General features: G+C 34.1%; 2 protein-coding genes across 2 annotated transcripts; one reads left to right on the top strand and one right to left on the bottom strand.

Moving 5' to 3' along the window:
- The first annotated feature begins 451 nt into the window (after window positions 1–451).
- On the top strand, window positions 452–2,041 carry LOC120008866 (glutaredoxin-like). Its single transcript, XM_038859229.1, has 4 exons — window positions 452–590; window positions 679–767; window positions 1,567–1,665; window positions 1,780–2,041. Exons 1-4 carry the CDS (start codon window positions 535–537, stop codon window positions 1,857–1,859), a joined length of 324 nt encoding a protein of 107 aa, XP_038715157.1. The 5' UTR covers window positions 452–534; the 3' UTR covers window positions 1,860–2,041.
- A 2,034-nt stretch (window positions 2,042–4,075) lies between these two features.
- Window positions 4,076–6,412, bottom strand: LOC120008688 (transcription factor MYB118-like). The gene is made up of 3 exons (XM_038859072.1): window positions 5,736–6,412; window positions 5,506–5,632; window positions 4,076–4,588 (listed from the first exon to the last, which is right to left on the bottom strand). The coding sequence occupies exons 1-3, from the start codon at window positions 6,410–6,412 to the stop codon at window positions 4,076–4,078; spliced, it is 1,317 nt and encodes a 438-aa protein (XP_038715000.1).
- Window positions 6,413–17,663: the final 11,251 nt, after the last annotated feature.

Here is a 17,663-nt window from a genome sequence, read left to right as displayed (position 1 = left end):
CCTCTCTTAAATAATATAAAATTAATAAAGAAAAAATTAAAATTTTAATGAAGAAGAGATTACACTAGAGATATTGATACAGTAATTGTTAAATAAAAAAGTTTTAAATTGTCAAAAAATGGTGTTTGAGGATGTAATATAAAGAATCGGTTTTAAATTGTCAAAAAATGATGTTTGAGGAGATAATATAAAGAATCGGTTAAGCGAAACTGATGCAAGTGTTATGAGATATAGACAAGCATAGGGAATATAAAAAGAAAAAATAAAATAAAATAAACGTGAATATCTTATCACATTGAATGCCACCTAAACCCGATGGATGATGACGTTATGGATGATGTCAGACTGAATTGATTGATTGGTGGCTTTGGCCCCACCGACCCTACAATTAAAAAATAAACGGCCAAGATCATTCCACGTACAATACATATCATGACTGATCCATCCTATATATTTAGTGGCACGAATCCATCTTCGAATATATTGAGATTTGGTGTTCTGATAGGGTGTTGAAGCTTGAATCGAAATAGCGAAATGGCGTCAGTGAAGGTGAAGGAGACTGTTGCTGCCAATCCCGTCGTCGTCTTCAGGTCTCTACCTCCCTCTCTGTTCTTCTTATACATACATGATTTGTGATTTGTTGATCTTTAATTGAGTTTTGGGAATTATGTGTCGCAGCAAGACCTACTGTCCCTTCTGCGTGAGCGTCAAGAACCTGTTACAGCAAGTTGGAGCCACCTTCAAGGTCATCGAGCTGGACACTGAAAGTATCTCTCTATCTCTCTCCCAATTTATTTATCTATTTCGGTTTATATCTATGTTGAAGCATAATTTGTTCGGCAGGGTTGTAACATTTGGGCTTTTCTTAGCATTAATCATTCAACACCAGCAACCCTTTTATGGTAGTGTAGGATGAATCTGCAGTCAATTGTATTGTTTCCTGTGAAATCGGGTCTTCAGTGTTGGCTTTGTTTTGAGTTTAATTCATCATGCTTGATGGGGGATTGATCTGATTTAGTCAATCATAGATTTCACTTCCAAAGCATAGTGGAACTCCAAGTTATGTTTTATTGGGTTGTGGGACAGCCTCTTGTATATTCCATAGTAGTGGATGAACAAAAATTTGGAAGCAAAAGAGAATATAACCAGGTTAGAAGCCACTTTTAAGTCTAGGGGTGGACAACTAATATGGACTGAAGCCTCATTTGGTAGTAACTTAGAATTCGTTGATTATTTTACATTTGGATTTGGAGTTGTGATGCTGTTAATTATGTCATAAGGTTGCCAGTATGACACAGTGGGTTAATTTTTGTCAATGGATTTGCAGATATTCTCTTGATAATTTCAATTCTACATAATATTGTGTGTCTTGAAAATCACATCATCTGGTATTGTATATGAATTATGAAAATTTGTACTTCATTTCCCAATAAGTGAGGCAAGTTTTTTTTAAAACAATGTTTTTCTACTTATTTATTGAGTGAAAACTACACTTGTTGTGCATGGAAAGTGAAAATGGATACCCGAACCAGTTAGTTAATAATATTTGTGATTACTTTTTCAAAGGTGATGGAAGTGAAATGCAAGCTGCTCTTTTCGAATGGACTAAACAGCGGACTGTGCCAAATGTTTTCATTGGGGGAAATCACATTGGTGGCTGTGACAGTATGATTCTAATCCCTTGAACTATTGTTGTGATGTGCACAATGTTGCTTTTGTGACCTTTGTATCTCCTTCTGGTTGTTTGCTTTACTAGTTAATACATTTCCTATTTTGCAGCCACAACAGGCCTGCACCAGCAAGGAAAGCTGATTCCTCTGCTTACTGAAGCTGGAGTTCTTGCCAAGTCATCTGCTTGAAAGCATTTAGTTATCTATTTGAGTATAATAGCAATAAATGGTGACTTTATCGTTTTCATTGATGCTTTATTATTATCGGATATAAAATGTTATTAGACTTAATGTTTTAATGGGAGTTAATGGTAGACCCAGTAAATTTGGTTTGTATTTATCCTTGCTTTGTAATTTGTTTGAGATCTTTATTTGGCCCCATGAGTTTGCAGTGTATTGCTTTTGGTCACCATCTGTTGCTTTGTTCAATCGAAGCAATGTGAAGGGGAAAAATCTGGAAAGTTAGAAACATAAAGGGATTACTTTCCAAAGCCATTGTTTGCTTCTTGATTCAATGAAATATACTTCATCACTTTATGGTATTCCAGAACTGTTTTGGTGTCTTTAACCATTCGGAGTGGATTGAAAAACCCTTTGGATCCAAGGTGTTCAGCAACATAGGTGGATTTGTTTACTTGTTGGCTCCAACTCCTGAGTTGTGACTCTGGTTTTGAGCCACAGGACCCAGATTCTCCATATTGCAGACATTAGCTTTCTCATCATGTACATGGGAATAAATTATATTATATATATATTTTTATTCTTTGGGTGCTGTCATGGAGATTTACTTTATTCATAGGAAACCTGATTTTTGGATGAATTATATTTAAGAATTTATAGAAAGTTATTCCAAGTAGAGAGTGCTGTCATGGTGGTTTACTCTTAATTTGGTATCAAACTGCACAGATCAGGTGGCTCAAGATTGTCAACAAAAGACACAGGTCTCTTGCTGGTGTGTTCTTTTATTCAAGAGCAAAGAGGATAAAGCCAAAACTCAAAGATGCATGATGGGTTGCATTTGTGGTGAAACACTGTCTGTACATTCAATATAGTCAAAAGAAAGTCTGAATTTGATCAAGAAAATACAAGTTTTGAAGTGAGTGAACAAGTTAAAGATTTTGTTAACTACATTAACTAATTAAATTTAACATAAAAGTGCGAATATTATGATAAAAAGTGAGTAAACTTATGGGTTCTAATATTACCAAAATGTCCTTACCAATAGAAAATTATCACGTGGCGCACAACACCAATAGAAATTGATCACCTGGCACACAAATGCCAGTTGGACCAGAAGAAGGTCAGGTATTCGGTACCGTTGGAAGTACTCACCTAGAAGGGATCATTTGTCCACATATTAGGTAGGTTGGTATCGACCGCGTACTCGCCTAGGAGGGTCACTTGTCCACATATTAGATAGGTCGGTATTGACCGACGAACCACTCACCGCCCGACCTTGGTAGCTCGCATCACCCGACCTAGGTGGTCCAACCTATCCAACCGAGGTATGAGTGCTTGACCAATCTAGACAAGAACAGATTCAACAAGGAAGAGTCCCAATAGGACAAAAACTCTCAGCAGAGTCCAACTCCCCTTTGGAGAGGGATATGAATGGAATTTACCTTCCAAGAAACCCTTTGTATAACTAATGAGAGGGTCTGACTCCCACTACAACTCAAACGTTCCAGCTCATATAAAAGAGAAGCCTTCACCCTCAAGTAAGGATTCTAATTGAGCAGGAGGCAAAACTCCGAGTAGAGAGTCAGTCTCCCAAATTTAGTATGATACTGACTTGAGCGTCGGAGAGGCCCCCAAACACACCCTCAGGGCCCTATCATGGCTTACGTTTGCCTCCTGCGCAGGAAGGAAGGAAAGGAAATACTCACCAATAAAGAAGGAATTCAACTACTCCTGTTTGGTTTGACTTGGCTGATCCGTCTGATAAGTCGATCCTATTTAGACATCATCAGGTTCGAATGGATAATACCAAACACGCATAAAGGCATCTATGATGAACAATGTTGTGTTTCTTGCAACATTAGTAATGCGTTTTGCTCAAAATGACAAAATTCATCCTTCAACTCTATTCTAAATGTTAAATAATCCCCCTCAATTGAGATTTGAAATCTATTTTAAAATATGTCTCCCCATGATTTTCTTAACTAGAATATAGGAGGAAGGAAATCTAAATAAAATATAAAGGCTACATATAACTAAGGTAACAAATTTATTATAACATGCCTTAAAGAAGTTGGGAATACAATTAGTTTGACCATATGCAAACACACAAAAAAGGTCTCTATAACCCATTTTGTTTTACTTCCATTCCCTACCAAAAACCACAAACACGAAAAAGCTTCAAAATCTCTTCCACGAAATACCCCAACAAAAAAAACCCCAAATGATCAAGCATTCTCTTGAGCCATCATCTCTATCAAATCCAATTCCTTCCTCATCACCTCATGATCGTCACTTTGCTTCAATCCATCCATCTTCAGAGCCATCTCATCATCAACAATAGCCGAACTGCTACAAATCTCATCATCAAACACCGGCGGGGGCAAGGTATCCGCGAACATGTTCATCCCAAAAGGAAGCAATTCCATGGCCTCACTAGAATAGTAGCTTGGAATTTCACTACTAGTAGTAGACACAATTTCAGGTGTTTGAGTTGGAGAATTAGTAGTCAAGCCCTTGATGTAGTTTTGCAAGTGAGAAGTTATTGGAGGAGAAGTAGTACTAGTCATGCCTTTCCCTTTCCGCCTTGCGAATTGCCTTCTCTTGGTTGCATTCCAATGGTTCTTGATTGTGTTTTCAGTCCTTCCAGGCAATCTCTTTGCAATCTCTGCCCATTTGTTCCCCATTTCTTTGTGAGCTTCTATTAGTAGCTGGTCTTCCTCTTCGCTCCATGCGTCTTTCTATAAATAAATTCAAATCAATATCGTTATTGCTATCGTCATCATCAAAACCTTTGTCCTAAACAATATTCTTTCATAAAATCCTAAATCTCAAATAAGTAATACTTAATTCACCAAATTGGTTGAGAAAAGTGATATATACTAGTAGAGTGAAAAAAAGAAGGTATAGGGTTTTCCCAACACAACCATATAAACCACTCTAGGGTTTATGTGCCAAAGGCAATGGTATGGTTTAGAACAATTTTTTTAGCATTCCTTTATCTTTTTTAAAAAATAAAAGTTCTTGCTTAAATATCATGCATGTATACTCAAGAGTAAATAATAAGCAATTACAATGTATAATTAGGGTGGGGTGATAATTGGATTAGAAAATTTTGTTTTAATCTGAAATTGTCATTATGCAATGCGTTCATAACTATTGATTACGTGGACACTCCACGTGTCTATATAAATTTTAAAATTTACCAAATAGAAAATAATTAATAAAGACAATATTTGCAAGGTAATAAGTTCTATACATTTGATGATGCGTATAAATGAATATGAATAATACAGTAGTATACATATATTTGTAAGAATATATAGACATATATTTATATGAATATAGACATGTGTTTGTGCATATAATTGTACAAATGTAGTGTATTTTTTTTAACGGGGAGGGGGATTCGAACCTTGGTTATCAAGATGATATACACCATCTTTACCACGGCTCGGGTGTACAAATGTAGTGCATTTGTTCCTATAAAATATTTATAATTTTATAAATGACTATTTGATAGAAAACCAAGCAGTAAAATTTAATATTGTGCTAAACCAAAATAAAAAGGTCAATAAAGAAAATATAGACTAATAAATAATAAATTTTAAGAGAAAAAAAATGAAATTGAAGAAATTAAGGAGGAGAAGAAAAGAACCCTGATCTCTGGCCTTAAGTGGTTGTGCCATCTCTCCCTACATTGCTTCCCAACTCTTCCCTCCATCAACATAGCTACTTGAGACCAGTTTTTCACTCCATATTCTTCCACCAATTGCACCAACAGTCTGCATATATATATATCATAATTTACAATAATCATCATGAATAAAAGAAAAATTAAAACACCAAAAGAAGGATTTAATTAGGAATATTAATTGATAATATTACCTATCTTCTTCTTGACTCCATTGGCCTTTGCTTATCTTCTTCCTGTTTGGGACTTTGAAATCTCTTTTAATAGGAACCCTTTTGATGATCTTCCCTTTACTTTGATGTGCACCATGACCAGCATTATCTACTGCTGTGCATGACATCTCCTCTGTGGGTAGCAACCTATTAACAGATCCAAATTCTTCAAAATTGATGAGCAAAGTTGACGAAGCTACCTGGATTTCAGATTTCTTTTGAAATTCAATCTGATCCCAAAAGGGTACCACTCTCCTCTGTAACACCCCATTAATGTTCTTGCAATCAAGATCATAGAGAGCTTCATTTGCATAGGCATTAACATCTTTGAACACCCCATTAGTGTAGGCCTCTAACGGATCGTCCCCGCTCGTCGATGTAGAAACCCTAATTGGGGAATCCAGTGAAGACCCTTGGATTGCTGAATGATTAGATTTGAAGGACATGTCATTGTTGAGAAGGTAGTCCAGGTACTGAAAGTAGTTGTCACACAAATTAGTACTATTTGAAGAAGTTGAGGAAGATGAAGAGAAGGAGGAGGTGTTTGGGGTGTCAAGAGAAAATTCATTTGTTAATTTGAAGGGAGAATCATTATTATTGTCTGAGATTAGGCTTGAAAGGAAAGGGAATTCTTCTCTCAAATTCTTATCAAACTCCATGCAAATCAATGGCAAAGTTTGTGAGGAAGAGAGGAGGAGAAAAAAGGTACTAATATTGGGTTCTAATTGTAATGAAGAGGGGTGTTTATTTCCTCTAAATTGGGCTCTATTAGTGTGTACACTTGTAAGATTTATGGCCCTTGATGGTAGAGCAATCAACGGTCGATATTTCATCTTGATTGTGACTGTTGAGCTCCCAATATATACATATATAGAGTCCTAAAGGCGGTAAAAGAGGTAAAAGGGTCTCTGTGATGATTTGGTAGTTATAAAGCTTTGGTACTTCATGAAAATTTCACAGAAAACGAATGACACGTGGCAGACATGTAAGAGAACTACATGGGATGTGATGTGATGGTGGGGCCGGCTAGATTTATGTGGGGCCATTTGATGTGGTGGATTGAGGATGCAAGCTGGGTCCAAAAACGGGATGTGTTTTTAATTACACCCGAGTCACTAGTTGGAGACTTGAAATGATAAGGATAGTGTGTATGTTCGAATTGTTCATCCAAAAAGTGATAGGGATTCCAGTAAAAGATATCTCAGTTATCCCAATAAAAGATGTGTCACTCTCTCATTTAATCACCAAGTTCATGGGCTTCTACACTTACATCAATCAAAGATAATATTCACTACTGAGATGACTGAGATCCCTAACATTTTTGTCCTCCATCTCCGTTTTAAAAAATAAAATTACAAATTTAGGGCTTTAATATGGTATTTTATTAAATGTTCATAAAGAGTCAAATTCACTGATTTGGACATATATATATATAAAAAAAAGGGCTGGAATTACTCATCCAGATAAAATTTAGCATCTAACCACAAATTACTCAACTGTAGATTTTAAAGTATCCAATGCTAAGAATCCAAAGGGTGTTCTTATATATAAACTACACAAAACAAATTTTCTTGGGTAAATTTAAATTTTTTATCTTTGGTTTTGGTTCTAGAGGTTAATAAAATCATTTAATTAATTTTATCTGGGTATGTAGTATACCCAAATGTGAATCTAAAAGCACAATTTATTTTGTAACTGAGAATTTAATGCTTTTCCTTGTTGGGTTCTAATTGAATTGCTCCTAATAATACCTCTGATTAAATTCAGCCAAAAATTATGTTCGAGCTCGATTTCTACAGTTACAATATATTATTATTATTGCATTGTAAATGGCCTTAAATTTAATGCATAGCTATTATCACTCCATTTCTTGTTCTTATTTGACCATAACGGACCCATATATTTGCTCACATTTTATTTACAAGGTTTAAAGAAATGAATTTCATTTATATATTACTGTTTTAAAAAACAACAAATCAATTTCTTTTATTCCTTTTTTTTCTTCTTTTGGTAAGGCTCTTCTGTGAATCCTTCTTCATTTCTCTATACCTTATTAGCTATAATTGTTAGAAATTAAAAAATACAAATTAAAGTAAATGAATGAATTAATTCAAATAAAAAAAATTGTGGCAAATGAATGAAACAATTGAAATTGAGTTAATTCATTCTAATTTTTAAAGATCAAAATTTATAAACGATTTTTTTTTTCTTTTTATATTCTATAGATATTATATTGAAATGCATATAAACTCAATCACTTTTTTTAATAGGCAACAGAGCAAAATTTATCTAGATCCGAACAATACAAACAAGTACAATAGGGCATGAGAGGATGGCATAGGATGAGTACATAAAGCAAGCATAATACAAAATCAAACAGCTAAAATATGGCGTGGGTATAAAATTTTAAAAAAACCAAATAAAAATGTCTTACATCTGTGAACTCCTTCTCTTGAGAGTAAGGACGGATTTAGGGATGGCGAAAGATCGATTTTGAATAAGATAACAACACGTGTTTACGAACTATTTATATGTTCGGACCCTAACTCAGTTTGTATTACGGACGTACTTAATGGATCACAGGGGATGGAGCTACGTTGCCCTGGATTTTTATAAAAAAATACTAATTATAGATGTTAGTTTGCAATCTTTACGTAGAAATGTTGTTTGGTCTGATTGTTAGGTTGCTTGTTAGTTTTTCCAGCCCTAGTTCGACTCCAATTGACAGTTTTTTTATCAATTTCTTTTTTCTTCATTATTTTGCTTCGTAGCTATTGGATTACGTTAAAATAGAAGAGTTCCCTAAGTGTGATTTTATCAATTTCTTTTTTCTTTATTATTTTGCTTCTTAGCTATTGGACAACCTTAAAATAAAAGAGTTTTCCTATGGCTTTTCATTATTAATAAAGATTGTATTATTCAATTTATTCGTCTAAAAACTAAAACTAACCATCTTTGTTTATTCATTCAATTTCAACTCTTTGTAGCATTTTATTTAACAAAAGTTATTGACACAAATTCAATCGGGAAAAACATTACTCATTAATTCATGAAAGCATTACTCATTAATCACTAAAATTGATGACTGTAAAAGATTTTTTTTATCTTGCTTGTTTACCAAATTTAACAAATAGCATATAGTAAATAGTTCAAAAAAAATTTCGGTGGCGCTGCCCCCAAACCCCCACGGTGGCCCCTCTAGTTCCAAATCTTGGCTACGTCCCTAATGGATCATATCCGGATTGGTTTAAATTCGGACAATAATCTAATCCGGGTTAGAGTCCGGACAAGTAAATCGGATAAGATTTTCATGCATGTTTTGTAATCATCAAAAAGGGGGAGATTGTTGGACCTATGGTCCTATATGTCTAATTTTGATGATATTAAATCATTTATAAATGATAATGAAACATTAAAGCAATATTTGATTTATATGAATTGAATTTAAATGACTATATATTTTTGAGATAGTGCTGGAAATTAAGTTTTGAAAACAAACATACATGGACTAAGTTAGAGCATCAATTTTCCAATTATCATATCTTAACCAACTTAGGTCCAAATAACTTGAAACTTGAACCACATGCACATGAAGGTTTAATATATGTTCTAGGACTATAATCATGAGAAATTAAGTGCATCACATATATATTTGGTCATATGCTTAAATTCCGCCAAAACTAGGTTTTACCTAATTTTGTGCATATGTGTTCTTTGTGAACGTGGTGAACCAAATGAACTCCGATTTAAATGAAATTTCGTGTGCATCTTAGTTTCATCACTATGAACATATTTGATTTAGTAAAGTTCAAGAGAAAAGGTCATTTACACTGAGTTTGCAAAATGACTTTGAATTTACACTTAGAATTTATCGGTTTCACTATTAGTGATCTAATTGCTTGGTTGAGTGACCAAACGATTTCCGATTGTTATGAAATTTTACATGGACATTCTAATACATATAAAATGATTTATCATGCAGTAATATGAATTTTCTGGGTTGTTTTTCTAATGTAATTAACCTATGCGCTCTATATGAAGCTCTTTGAGCTTACATGCAATTGGAGAGTTCTACCTCCTATTTCCTTGTAGGTTAATCATCATTGTGGTCTCATATGGCTCAGAATTCAGTATGTTCAAGAGTGGTCGAAGTCCTGTTTCTAAGAATGAGCTTGGAGCTCTAGGAAACTATGAAAAATCCTATATTTGCCAACTTTCCACTAAGGCATTTAATCAAGTTGAATGAATCCAACATTGAGGCTATTGGTTGTGGTCTTCATGGAGATACAACTCTTTTCAAACATGTGGGACAAACCTTGTCCTCTCTATCATTAGTGATATATTCTTGTTTGACATTTTCACTCAAGACATGTGCTACCAAGAAAGTTAGGTTGGTGCAATCAAACAAGATCCTTGACATTTTCACTCAAGACATGTGTTACCAAGAAAGTTAGGTCGGTGCAATCAAACAAGATCCTTGACTAAGAGATCACTTTTGAAGTCTTTGATTCAAAATGAAGGGACAAGATGACATAGTACAATCTACATCCATGGTTGAGAATTAAAGAGAGTTTGAATGGTCAAGATTTGAAGACATACATTGATCAAATGGTTGTGCTTGTGACAACACTTATGGAAGAAAGGTACAACTTGACTTCTCTCAAGCTTCCAACGTCTATATGCTCTATGGTGGAGATTTGTTTGTTCAAATCATCAATGACCAAGATTAAGAGCTGCAATGGATGGTAGAGATCAACTCTTGAAGTTTGATCCAATGGCTGCAAGCATAGGAGAGAATTGCCTTTAAAAGAGGATCTTCCCTTTCATACAACTTGGAGAAGCAAATTGAAAATTATCCTTGAGAGAAACCTCTTGCTATCAAGTTCATCAATCATCAAGCTTTTTTGCTATTTGCTACAACAATCTTCTCCAATACAAGCCTCTACAATCAATGACTTCTCACTACTCTTGCTTTTGCAAAAGGGAAGTTCCTATATCCTTTAGGCTTTGTTTACTTACAATCTAAACCTCTCTTGTTCTTAAAATCCTATCTTTGAGAGTGTTGCTGTAATCTTGAGAGTTCCGCACCAAATACCTTTGAGGTAACCTGTGAGAACCTTGGCTGAAAATCCCATTGAGAAATTCCTTTTGTTAGGGGAAATTGTAAACATTGAAATTTGAGGGAGTACTTAGAAACCCTTGGTGTAAGGAGTTTTGTGGATCTCTTAAAACCACACCTTAGTGGAGTTGGGAAAATCCTAGGTTGGTGAATCTAGGTAGTAGACGTAGGAGAAGGGTCTCCGAACTACTATAAATCGCTGTGTTGATTTCTTTGTTTACTTGTTTATATTTACTACTTGTTTCAAACTGCAGGATTTTCAAAACCCTAATCTGTCCGAGATTAGCAGACTTACTTAAACTTTAAATTTTGATCTGAATTTTTGATATAGTATTCATTAGGGTGTTGTGATACTGCATACCAAATTTCGTTGAATTCTGACTTGATTTGCTAGGTGAAATTTGAGTTGTAAAATCTGTGTGCAGTGTGTTGTTTGAAGAATCTGTTTTTACAATTCCTTGATTATTTGATAATTGATCATTCATCATATTGAATCACATCTTGCATTGGAATGAATATTGATTAGGATAATCATTAGAGTCCAAATTTGTGTGCTAATTGTTAATTGACATTGATTTCCTTTTAAATTATAAAAAGAGATTCCTATCGGAATTTGAGGACACAATTCACCCCCCTCTTGTGTTAAGTACGATCCACCAAAATATACTCCTCCCAACCCCAAAGATATTATGCCCAAGCCCAAAACTCATACCCAAAGACCATTTTTTTTGAGTTATACACCATATCCCTAATCTTCAACTTCAACAAGAGAGAGCTCCCATCCTTTGTCCATAGTCTTCTCTGTTAGTTATTATCGTCTTGTCTACTGTTGAAATATTATTGTCTTCCCATGATACTTTTTCTAATAGCTTTAATTTGAGCAACATGTTATTCTGAATCCTGTAAATGGTATAAAGGAAGCAGAAATTGATTGAGTTAATACTATATTTATGACTTGGGTTCTAATAACTTCTTGTTTCGAATCCTTTAATGCTCACTTTTATTCTTTTCATCAATCAATGGGTGCTAACAATCTAAAAAATAAATCCACAATTTGAAACCTACTGCAATCATAAAAGACAGGAGAAGTTTTCAAATGGCCCCTGTACTTTGATGAAAGGATCGTTTTGGCACCTGAATTTCATTTAGGGTCAATTTATCCCCTTAACTTTCAATAAGGTTGTCCGTTAGCCCCTGAGCCCATTTTCTATCCATTTTTGCTTATGTGGCAGCTTTTTGCCGTTAGTTAACTGACATGTGAAATTCAGGCTGGCTGACATGAATTATAGGTGATGTGGACCAATAAGAATATGACACCTGTCAAATATTATGAAATTCAAATGTATGGGGTCAATTTACCCCTTGTAGTTACGAAAATAGTTAAATATAGCCCCTGTAATTTGTTATAACATATAAAATTACTCCCTAAAATGGTCTTACTTTCATATTCACAATACAAAGTAGCTAGTAGTCAATTGATCCATAACAAAACCAATCCATAACACATCAAACATAGCCTATCCATATCACATTAAACATAACCAATCCATAACAAAATCCATAACAGTTTAAACATAACCAATCCATAACACAATCCATAACATATCCATATTACAAATCCAAAAAGTTTTAACAATCCACAATCCATATCTTGCTCTTGTACCAGCCACCAAGGTAACCTAGTACCCTCCCCAAGTTTATCCATCTTGGCCTTGGTTTCTCAACTTTGCAGTCCCACGAGTAATCACCCTTGACATTGAGGTTTCAGGCTAAAAAAAATCCAAAAAGTGTATTGATAAGTAAAGTCAGTTTTATGTACATAAACTTACATCGAGAATTGATCTACCAGTGTCAGGATTGATGTAAATGCCAAGTCCTTGTAGATGTATTCACTTCCTTGGCTTACTTTTAGACCTGCATTCATCATGATATGGGCTCCTATATTTTGCTATAAAAGGGATGTTGCATGATGCAGTAGCTTCTGTATTGACCCTTATTTTTTTGTCCCTAATCCTTTTCATCAGTGACCTTCTAATGTCTTCAAGCATTGAAATAATGGATTTTCTCCTTGCTTCAACAATAGTACCATTAAATGCTTCACATAGATTGTTTTCAATTGAATCACATTTGGAGTTTGGACTAAAGTAGGCCCTGTACCAATATTTAGGATCAACTAGCATTAAGTCTTTTGCTACATCTGGATGAATCTTTTGCAATTCTGTGAGGTTCATTTGAAAGTCAGCTTTGTTGGAGGACTTTGCTAGCTTCCAAAATAGACTCCTCCAATGTCTATCACTATATGTTTTGCTCCAATTGGCATAGTAATGCCTACAATAGAATCTATGTTCAGACTTGGGCCATAACTCAACAACCGCATTAACTAAGCTCTTCTATCTACCACCGATAAAAGTTCATCCCTCCCCATCAGTAGTGCGCAAGTCATTCTTCAACAAATCAAGAAACCAATTCCATGTAAATGTGTTTTCAACCAGTACCACAGCTCATGCTATTGGGAACATTTGGTTGTTCCCATCCTTCCCAATTGTTGTTAGCAATTCACCCTTAACTAATCCTTTCAAAAAACATCCATCAATCCCAAACACAGATTTGCAACAAGTTAAAACACCCTCCTTGCAGCTTTTAAAACAACAATAAAACCCCTTGAAAACAGGTGGATCATTCTCATTCTCCCTAGTAGTCAGAACAGACACACTAGACCCAGGGTTGGACACTAGTTGTTTTTCAGCGTAGTCCCTAAGCTGTTCATACTCCTACAGACAATTACCAGCCAAATGTGCCAAGACCACCTTTTGAACCTTCTGACATTGCTGCATAGTAACATCTAACTCTAATTTTTCCTGCATCATTAGTTTTAGATGCATTGGCTTAATGTCAGGATAAGCTGCAATTAACCTATAGAATCTTTTAGTCAATTACTTAGTTGTCAACCTCTTCAGTTCCCTTTTTGGTTCACAAGTGTGTTCACTAAAGTAGGTATTAACTTAGAAACTACTAATAATATCGTTGTTATAAGAAGCAAAAATCAGCTAGGGACAATCATCAGAATCCACACATTTGTATCTACATTTACCAGACTCATTTCTACCTAGATGTATATCATGCCTAGTCATGATAGCATAGGTGTTCACTGCATCTTTAAATTCCTCATTTGTATTGAATAGTATGCCAAGTTCAAAGTTATGGATACCTCTCTGCTGTTTGTAGACTGGATAACTCATTTCTTCAGACACTGTAATCGTATCTTCTCCACTCTCAGCTTGAAGATTCAGTTCCTCATCATTTGAATCATCATCCCCACTCTCGTGCAGTAGAGCAACATTCCTCCAACTTCTCTTCTCACGAGCAACAATCACTTCTTCATCTCCCTTTGACGAATCGTCCATAGGGAGCAAATCTTCCACAATCTCGGTACTGTTGTCACTTGTAGCACCTTCGTCCTCGCTATCTTACACTGATGCTCGAAGATGGTGAGATGAATTTCAGAGGTCGGTTGAGGCGTTTAGGGCACCTTTATCTTTTCCATGTCATTTTTCGATTAATTATTTTCATTTGCCATGTCATTAAACAGCTGCCACAAAAGCAAAAATGGACTGAAAATGGGTTCAGGGGCCAAAACGATCATTTCATCAATGTACAGGGGTCATTTGAATTCTTCCAATAAAAGATCCACCAAGTTTTTTATGCTTACTTTGAATTGGGTAACAAATTCTGTCTCTTTTAGTGTAAGTTGTTTTTTTTTTTAGTTTATCTTGATGTTACATGGAATTGGTACATGTCATTAATAGTTCTTATTTTTTTTTGTTAAGTCTTAATAAGTATCCTGTGAAGAAGTCAAGAAACGGAAACCACCATTTGCCACGAATTTCTTTGAAAAAAATCAAAGCATCTGCCTCTTCTTCATTATCACTATTTATGTTATAATATAAATATCTTTCATAACTAGCTCATTAATAAATTAAAAATTTTAAATTAAGATGATCATATTCGTACAATATATAAAAGTATAATAATTTATTTATTTATTTATTTTCTCAAACAACATTCAAATATTTTTAAATCAAATATATATTGGATAATAGGAAATCATAATATTACACTTCATCATTTTTTCCCTCCCAAACTTCCAAAATTTTTATAGATTTTTAATTCTTATTATTTTTAAGATATTCTAACACCCATTTAAATTATCTTTTATCACCATGTACACTCCAATTTAATAATTAATGATTATCATTTATCTCTATTAAGTTATAACATAAATATAATTTATTACTATTTAAATCATAAATTGATAATTTTAAATTAAGATAATCATACAATATATAAAAGTATATGACACTTAAAACTTTTTTCCCTCCAAAACTTGCAAGATTTTTATTAATAATAGTTAATTTTTTTCTTCCTAAACCAACATTGAATTTTTTAAATAAAAAAATATAGTGGACAATCGGATCTCATAAACTTTCATGATTTTTCAAATATTTCAAAGATATTCAAAAAGATTGTGATAACTAACACTTTAAAGATTTTCAGATATTTTTAAATATATTCAAAATCATTGTGATAAAACCAACATTCAAACATTTGTAAATGAGATAATCAAGTAATCAACACTATAATTTTTTCAAATAGGATAATATTGTTTTTAAATAATTCTTTACATAGGATGTTTAAAACACATTCCTTTTCTTTAAAAAAAAAATTCTTATATATTTTCTGCCACGTCAACCTCACTTTACTTCTTACTACGCATCTCTTTGGAGTTCTACACGACTCTTCTTCTCCATAGGGGCATTGAACGTGAAACTTTCTTCATTTTGCAGTTCAAGGTATATCCTTTTGCTTTCCTCAGCAGTACCCTTTCTCTCTCTCAAGTCTTCCCTCCTGTTTCCTCTCTGTCTGGTGGGATTTCAATTGTCAAACTCTGATACTCAACAATTTCCCAATTCTTTTTTTTTTTTATAATATTTGGGGTACAAGTTTCTCTTCGCCATCACCCTTTCTTATGTTGTGACCGCGATATCAGTGAGTGTGATTCTTTGTTATGCTCTATTCATCATCTGATCTATTTCTTTGGCTTTGCTACAGGTGATCGGCATAAGCAGCGGACTTTGAAAAACAGACATGTGGTCCTTCCAAGGCAGATCAAGAAAGGAAAAGGAAAACACAAATCAAATCAACGTTTGATGTAAAGAACACGAGAATCCACCCGAAACTAGATATAAACTCTCTAGGGTTTTCTGATATATTGATAGAATGAAAAAGATAATGACCCCCAATCCTAATAGGAGCTAAAACGTAAAATGTAAAATTATAAAATTACCCCTAAAAACAAGAAAAGAACCATTAGAGGCCTTAAACTATGGAATTTGGCAAAACTAGGATGGGGCCTGGGGATAAACCACATGTTCGGTTTAGAATGTCGTTTCGCTTCAACTGATCAAATTTCATCGAATTCGAACAACGTTTGCTCCAAATATGCTCCAACCCAGCCAAACAAAAACCAAGAACTTCAAGGCCCACTAAAATGATTTATACTAACTGGTAAAACCTATAATTAACTCCAACTTTTTGTCTCTATCAAATCAGCTCCAAAACACCCCAAATTTGCCTCAAACCAACTCAAAATCAGCTCCTATATCACCTTCTCTCTCCAACCTCCATCGATGGCTCTAAGTTTGTTTTTGTCTGGTGGAAAGCAAATAGCACTGGATGCCAAGGTTTTTGGGGTAAGCGTGAGACATCTTCATTTTTATTTACATTTACTACTCCCAAAATTTCTTACCACATAATAACATAGTAAGGATTTTTCTTTGAAACCACAACATTCTAATTCACTTCAAATCAGTTGTCTTTACCAGGAGGATGTCCTGGAAACCCAATCATAAAAACATTTATGATTGTTTTATATCTGATTGAAATCCACCCGAGCATTCTTAAGCCAGTATCCGGTAAGTACTTACCTCAGTTTATTTAAGATTTGTTTTCTTATTCAACTTTGAAGAATTTTTTTGTGACATTTCATTGGATGGTTGGCCATAGCAAAAGTTAATCTGTAGCTAAACCAGTATCCGGGTCAAAATGACAGATTTCTGTATTTGGATTTTATGGTTTCAATAAGAATGAGCCTTTTTTAGAATGGGCCTCTTGGTCAACAACAATGGGCCTTGGGTCACAACAATTGGGCCAAAATTTGTTTCCAAAACTTGTATTGTGATTTTCTCATATACATTTAACTACGTATTTGTTGTTTTTCCATCTGGATGATTAAATTCATGCGCACCTGTCTTTAATTTGTACTTTTGACCATGATAAATTTGGCCGGATTGTAAATTATTGTATATTTATTGACATGAACTATGACAATTTTTTGATAGAAATGTCTATACCAATAAGTTTTTGTGTATAAAAAATTGTACGATCGAGTTGCAGTTTTGTAACTACTTTCCCGACTGATTTTTTCCTATCCAGTTGAATTTATTGGCTTATTATTTTTACAAAAAATGAAACGTAACTCATTAGTTTGGTAGTTCATGGGAGCGCAACAGGTTTATTCCATTAATGGGATAGTTTTATTTTCACTCTTTTATCCCATAATTCATTGGCCATAATTTATTGTTTTAATATAGATTCTCTTGTTTTTTAAAGCACAATCTAAAATTCATTGTTTTAGTTCTGAATTCATTTTTTTTTAAAATTCCATTTAAAAAAACAATAGAATTAAGAAATTTTATTGAAAATAATAATGAAATTAAGAAATTTCTTTGAAA

The sequence above is a fragment of the Tripterygium wilfordii genome, chromosome 11 (assembly GCF_013401445.1).
Source record: "Tripterygium wilfordii isolate XIE 37 chromosome 11, ASM1340144v1, whole genome shotgun sequence".
Classification (NCBI taxonomy): Eukaryota; Viridiplantae; Streptophyta; class Magnoliopsida; order Celastrales; family Celastraceae; genus Tripterygium; species Tripterygium wilfordii.
The sequence above is the reverse complement of the archived record's forward strand: the minus strand, read 5'-3'. Positions and strand labels throughout refer to the sequence as shown.

Bases quoted from the DNA above. Each gene is read 5' to 3' on its own strand.
- LOC120008866 (XM_038859229.1), top strand. From the start codon at position 535: ATGGCGTCAGTGAAGGTGAAGGAGACTGTTGCTGCCAATCCCGTCGTC. The intron at 768-1,566 runs GTATCTCTCTAT...ACTTTTTCAAAG, and splicing joins CATCGAGCTGGACACTGAAA to GTGATGGAAGTGAAATGCAA. The intron at 1,666-1,779 runs GTATGATTCTAA...CCTATTTTGCAG, and splicing joins TCACATTGGTGGCTGTGACA to CCACAACAGGCCTGCACCAG.
- LOC120008688 (XM_038859072.1), bottom strand. From the start codon at position 6,412: ATGGAGTTTGATAAGAATTTGAGAGAAGAATTCCCTTTCCTTTCAAGC. The intron at 5,633-5,735 runs GTAATATTATCA...ATATATATGCAG, and splicing joins TGGAGTCAAGAAGAAGATAG to ACTGTTGGTGCAATTGGTGG. The intron at 4,589-5,505 runs GTTCTTTTCTTC...ATTTATTTATAG, and splicing joins ACTTAAGGCCAGAGATCAGG to AAAGACGCATGGAGCGAAGA.